The 6,136-nt window shown below is 59.2% G+C and overlaps 1 protein-coding gene across 1 annotated transcript; it reads left to right on the top strand.

Annotated features, from left to right (window-relative positions):
• Positions 1 to 979: 979 nt before the first annotated feature.
• Positions 980 to 5,624, top strand: LOC114005669 (PDZ domain-containing protein 7-like). The gene is made up of 4 exons (XM_027767396.1): positions 980 to 1,048; positions 4,940 to 5,031; positions 5,125 to 5,216; positions 5,343 to 5,624. The coding sequence occupies exons 1-4, from the start codon at positions 980 to 982 to the stop codon at positions 5,558 to 5,560; spliced, it is 471 nt and encodes a 156-aa protein (XP_027623197.1). The 3' UTR covers positions 5,561 to 5,624.
• The last annotated feature ends 512 nt before the right edge of the window (positions 5,625 to 6,136 follow it).

The following is a 6,136-nucleotide window of genomic DNA, read 5'->3' as shown; positions in this document are numbered from 1 at the left end:
TCCCCCCCCCACCCCCCTGTCCCCTGGAGGTAGGTACTGCCCCAAGCTTGGTCCTTGAGGTTCTCTGCAGTGGGAGATCAGACTCCACCTTCTCCTGACTCTAACCGTTCCAACTCTCCAGCGCTGACCAGCGAAGCCCTTGCCTGGGTACCACCTCAGGCCCTCGCAGCCAGGCCTCCATCTCGCTGTCCTGGCTACTTCCAGCCTGAACTCTCTTCCAGCCAGCCCCAGGCCTCCCAGACTCCACTTTCAGATAGGGCCACCATCTAGTGGAGCCTCTTTCTTCCTCACAGCAGGGAGCACGGGGCCCATGCAGAAGTTTGTCACCTGGAGGCGGAGACGAGGTAATTCAGCTCTGGCCTGGCCAACAGGGGCCCTGCTCGGCTCAGCAGGGTCAGCATGAGGGGGGCGACCAAAGACCAGCCTGCTGGGGGTGGCCAGAGAACTGGGCTAGGTGTCCTAGGAAAAACGGGGTGGCAGACAGATTGGGGTGCATCTTGGGCTCCCAGAGACGGACCTGGGGATGGTGGGAAACCTGTGTTAGGACTCCGGTAGGAAACAGACCAGCCCAGACAGCGCGTGCTCAGGCCTGGGGCTCTGGGCTAAGCCTCCATCCAGGAGCAGACTGGCGTCGGGCTCCAGGTGGGTGCCCAGGGGCTGGGGCCGGCCTCCATTGCTGAAGTCGCTCTGGAAGACTGTGGTGGGGAGCATACGTGTCGGCCGGGCACCCGTCTCAGTCGGTCTGATCTGGGGCTCAGCCCCACTGAGGGCAGCCCCGGCCCTCCCTCGATGGCTCCTGGCTCCTTCATCATGCCCGTTTGTTTTGCCCGCAGACTGGGAGCGGGGCCGGGCCCTGCTCTCTGCCAGGTCTGGGAGCCCCTCCAGCCAACCCAATGCAGACGAGCGGGTGCAGGCCTGGGAGAGCAGACAGCCCCTCATTCGGGACTTGGCCCGGCGGCTGCTGACTGATGGGCCCTTCATGCGGGACTTGGCCCGGCGGCTGCTGACTGATGACGAGGTGCTGGCGGTCATCCGCCACTGCTCCAGGGTAAGCCTGTAGCCCGCCCTGTCCTACCATGGCCACTTGTCACCCGGCCCTCGCTCAGCAGGCCACTGCCCACTGCCCAGGATCTGGGCTCGACACTGGGAGGCTGGCAGTCCGTGAGGGCAGAAGTCACTCCTGTCGCATAGACACATGCTTACCGAGTTCACAGTGGGGGAAGAGGGCTAGCTAGGACCTCGCCCATAGCGACAGAGCGTGCAGGGTGCCGTGAAGGAGAACACGAGAAGGTAGCCGGGACCGGGGGCCAGCCAGTAGTGTGGTAGTTAAGGGAGCTAGAGCCCACAGGGCCAGCGTGTTCAAGACCCGAATCTGGCAGCTTGAAACTCTGCCTGGCATGTGTGTACACGCCGAGAATCCTGGGAAGGGAGTGGAGGAGAAGGGGTTACGGCTTGGCCATCGCCTGGGGGCTGTTTTCTCACTTCCCTTCTCTCTGTTTCTCCCTTTCTCTGTCTCTTTGGCAAGTGCACGTGCCCTACATCAAACATAAAAAAAGTTAACTAGGAGTGTGCCTTAGATGGTGTGGTCTGGGGGTGCCTCCCTGGGGGAGCGATAGATCTTTTTAAATTGACTTATTTTAAAATAATTTTTAAATGTTATTTATTATTACTTTAAAATTCACCAGAGAGAGAGAGAGAGAGGGAGAGAGAGGAGTGCGAAAACAAGCCTTACATCCAGGCCTCGAATTGCAGTCAACCACATGGGAGTCCCCACCTTCACCCCCACATCACCTGCTGGCCTCAGGGGGGGATTCTTAAGCTGAGGAGAGAAGGGGCCAGACAGGCAGCTGGTGGAGGAAAGTGAGTCCCCACGTCTGCCCTCTCTGAGCACCCCCACCTTTCCCCATGCCTCCTCTGCTCCGAGTCAGCAGGCCAGCCCTCATGCCAGACCCCTCCCACTACCCAGTAAGTAGTCACTCACCCCACACACCCCTGAACCTCCCTAAACACCTACATTGCTGTACCCTTCCACTTCAAATAAGACAGGGTGTCCCAGGGTGGGGAGGGAATCTGATTCTGGGAGTCCCTGGAGCCCGCTTTTGGGGAGGCTGCAGAGGCAGGGCTCCTCTGGAAAGATGGGAAGGTTCTCTCCCTTCCCTCTGTCCTGAGAAAACCCGGGTGTCCTGTGAGGAGCATGCGTCAGGCACACGGTGTGCAGGGGCACGCTGCGATCCCTACTCCCCCCTGTGCAGGGCAGCCGTGTCTGTCATGGGGTGCCGGTGCCTGGATGTGTGGGCGTGACGGCTGGATGCACTGTGCTAGTGAGCGCCTGGCCTGTGCATCTGCATTGTCACCTGGGGACCACGACGCGGCGTTTGTGCCTCTCCTTGCCAAAGCCTGGACTGCAGCAGAGGGGTGGATGGGGCGCCTGCTGTGGGGTGGCTAAGCCGCTTTGGGCTAAACCCAGAGCCACGTGGGCTGGGAGTGCCCTCTCCAGTAAGCCTGCAGCTCTGGGCTCTGGCCACTAGGTGGGGCACTGTGTCTGGCCCTGGCCGGCTCCTGGCTCCTTTCCCTCCTTTCCCTCCTCTCCACCCTCCTTCTCACCTAGGTCAGAACCTCCTTTGCTGGCCCTGGGGTCACCTGCCAGACTCTACATGCCGCCTGGACCTGGCGGGGGCCCTCTCCCATACCACGAGATAGGCCCTCTGCCTGGTGAACTCCCCTGGAGATGGGCTGTGTAGCCCTGAACCCCAGGCCTCTCCTCCACCTCCAGCCATCAGTCCGCCCGCAGTCACTAGACCAGGGACTACAAACACCTCTCCGGCCACTTACACTGTAGAGTTCAAGCTGCTTTCACTGGCGGTCAAGGCCTCGCTGTGATTTTACTCCCCGGCCCACTGACCTGCCCATGGCCAGCACAGAGGCTATCCAGGTTATGAACTGCAGGACTTTAGGGCAGTGGTCACGCAGACTCACAGCCCAACATGGAGGCTCTTCATGGACCCCAGATTCAAGGTGAACCCCCGTCTTCCTGTTATTCCATACCACTCTTGGGGCACTTCCCTCTTCACGTCCATGCTCTTTGCTAAACCTGCCCTGTAGAGTCGTAGAAATGCTGGGGCCAGCAGGTGGCGTGGCAGTTGGAGCGCTGGACTCCCACAAGGCCAGCTGCAGTTCAAGTCCTGGGATCTGGCGGCTTGCTTTCTCGCTTTCCTCTTTCTCTCTCTGGTCAAATTGAAAAATAATAATAAATAAAACTAAATTAAATAATTTTTAAAAGAAAAAGTCATATAAATGCCACCACTGGGACCAGTAGATGGTGTAATAGCTAGGTCACTGGCCTCCTGTGTAGTCGACTTTGGTTCGAGTCCCAGACCCGGTGGCTTAAACTCATGCCGGGCACTTGCGTGTGCATGCCCAAGATCCTAATAGAAGATTGCGGTGTGGCCATCCCCCGGGGGGGAGATTTCTCGCTTACTGTCTCTCTCTGTCTTTTTGGCGAGTGCACATGCCCTAAAGAAAAAACCTCTCCAAAAAAAAAAAAAAAAAGCCACCACTTCCATGAAGCCCACGCTGATCCTCCCACCTCCTCTGAGACGTTCTGCCCCATTGCCAGTGGCCCAAGGCTCACTGTGGTTCGTGATTCACCTGCCCCGACTGATACACGGAGTTCCTAAGAATAGGGTCTTTGTCGTGCCCCCACTGCCCAGTGCAGGGCCTAGAACTTAGAGGTTACCGATGCTGGCATGTGGTCTGCACAGTGAAGGTGTCCCTCTCCAAGGGCGTGTTCTCCTGACGTGTGTAAGTCCCTGTAACTTGGTGTGTGGTTTAGGGCCACACACACAGTTTCTTTTTCATTTCCAAATATTCGTGAATGACTCACTTTGGCCGCTAGGGCATGCTCCATCCGTGTCTGTACACAGAGATGTTCTAGAAGTGCCTGTCCCAGTCAGGCTTCCTCTCACCACCAGGGGGCGGTGTGCTGTCCTGTGGAACAGCTCGGGGAGCTCAGGTCTCCAGAGCCTGCGGGTGTGGCTGGTGGCAGTGCCAGGCAGAAGGGGCTCCACCCCCCAGGGTACTGACTGCAGAGGCTTTCTGTAGAGCCACCCCCTTCTCTGAGGTCCCACTCCAGCCTGAACAAAGCCTAATTTGTAGGCCTGTGTGCAGACACGCGCTGGAACAGCCAGGCCCACGGCCCAGTGTTTGGCTGGAATTCCTTCCCTCTGCCTGGGCGGTGGGGGTGGGGAGAAGAGTCCACTCCCTGCACATCCTTTTCCTGGACCAGAGCAGGCCAGAGCCAGACTTCTTAGGCTAACCCCTCTCCACACTTCCTTATCTACGTGGCTTTGAGCGAAGTCCTACTCTGATCCTCATTTTCCTTCTCCAGGACAGGGATCATCAATATAATTTGTTAGGGGGCAGGCGGGTGGCATAGTGGTTAAGGCGCTGGACTCCCACATGGCTGATAATGGTTCCAGTCCCGGACCTGGTGGCTTGAAACTCACGGCGGGCATGTGTGTGTGCATGCCCAAAATCCCGAGAGGAGAACCGGAGGAGAAGGGATTGTGGCGTGGCCATGCCTCCGGGTGTGATGTCTCTCTGGAAAATGCACGTGCCCTATAGCAAAAATCTCTAAAGCAAAAAGACATATATGTGATCTGTCAGGGCGTCTGCTACAGGAGAAACCCTATGCACAAGGCTTTGGAACGTGCCTGTCCCCAGCCCGTTCCTGTCATCGCTGTTATTACAGCTCTGGTATTATTGTTGCAAGTTCCCACCCAGTTGCCATGCTAAGACCACCCAGTGGACAGCCTGGGCTGCAAGGGGCCTTTCTTGAAGCAGGAGGGTCAGGTGGGTGCCCGGGCCCCTCGTGCCCGGCGTTTCTCCTCCCTGGCTCCGGAAGCCCCGGCTGTTCTGACCGTAGTGTGTCTGTTCGTAGTACGTGCATGAGGGTGGCGTCGAAGACCTGGCGAGGCCCCTGCTGGCCATTCTGGACAGGCCTGAGAAGCTGCTGCTGCTGCGGGACATCAGGTGGGCAGGGCTGGGGGGCAGGAAGGAGATCCCGATGCCTCCCGACGTCCCTAGGGCACCGCCGCCCACCCTCCGTCTGCTGCCGTCCCCCAGGAGTGTGGTGGCCCCCACGGACCTGGGTCGCTTCGACAGCATGGTGCTGCCCGTGGAGCTGGAGGCCTTCGAGGCCCTCAAGAGCAGGGCAGGTGAGCACGGGGCAGGACTTGGGGCCCCTGGGTCCAGATGGGGGCGGAGAGTGCCTGAGCCCCTGAGGCCGCGTCGTTAGGGACCCGGCCTGGTACCTGCCTCTCACCTGTTCCCCTCTCCAATAGTTCGGCCACCTGCTTTGAGGTCGACCCGGCAGGACACACCACCCAAGCGTCACCTTATCACCCCTGTGCCCGGTAAGTCAGAGTCGCAGAGACCAGGGAGGGGACACAACCTTGGGGAGTCTAAAGAGCGGAGGAAGGGGCTTTTTAGCCCTGCCCCACCCAAGGGACACTGTGGTTCCCTGAAGGAAAGCCTGTGTCCACCAGACCCACTGTGGTGACACCCACTCGCCATTGTTTACTCAATAGTTGGTTTGAACCCACTCACTTTTTAAATCTAGTCTCATTCTCGGCCATAACCTCCGAGAAATTAGCAGCTGGTGTGCTAGTCATATTTTTTCTTAGACACATTAAAATAGAACCATGTTACAGAAGGAAGTGCCGCACGCCATCCGAGTAGATGGATTTGCCGCCTGCTCCGTGGGCAGCCTGGCTCACTGAGAGACGTGCTGCGGGGGTCTGGGCGCCCCTCGGTTCTCACAGGCCCCACAAACGAAGACCAGGCCTGAGGTCTGGACAGGTGGTCTGGCTGCAGCTGAGGAGGGGCTGCTGACCTGGGCCCCCTTCCCCAGACAGCCGCGGGGGCTTCTACCTGCTGCCTGCCCATGGCTTCTCGGAGGAAGACGGGGAGCTGAGGGAGCGGCTGGGGGGCCTCGAGGTCTCCCCGAACACCCCTGCGCCCCATCACCCTCACAAAGGGATTCTCCCTCTCCGAGACGTGCCAGTAGATGCCTTCACGGTGCACCGGAACACCTGCACACCCCCTCCCCAGCCGCCCCCTGTGGCTCCCCGCCCCC

Source organism: Tupaia chinensis, unplaced genomic scaffold, assembly GCF_000334495.1.
Source record: "Tupaia chinensis unplaced genomic scaffold, TupChi_1.0 Scaffold144255_1, whole genome shotgun sequence".
NCBI classification, from domain to species: domain Eukaryota; kingdom Metazoa; phylum Chordata; class Mammalia; order Scandentia; family Tupaiidae; genus Tupaia; species Tupaia belangeri.
Note: the sequence above shows the minus strand (reverse complement) of the source record. Positions and strands in the feature narration are given on the sequence as shown.

Coding starts and splice junctions, on each gene's coding strand:
- LOC114005669 (XM_027767396.1), top strand. CDS start 980: ATGCGGGACTTGGCCCGGCGGCTGCTGACTGATGACGAGGTGCTGGCG. Junction 1,049..4,939: donor TCATCCGCCACTGCTCCAGG/GTAAGCCTGTAG, acceptor GTCTGTTCGTAG/TACGTGCATGAGGGTGGCGT. Junction 5,217..5,342: donor GGCCCTCAAGAGCAGGGCAG/GTGAGCACGGGG, acceptor CCTCTCCAATAG/TTCGGCCACCTGCTTTGAGG.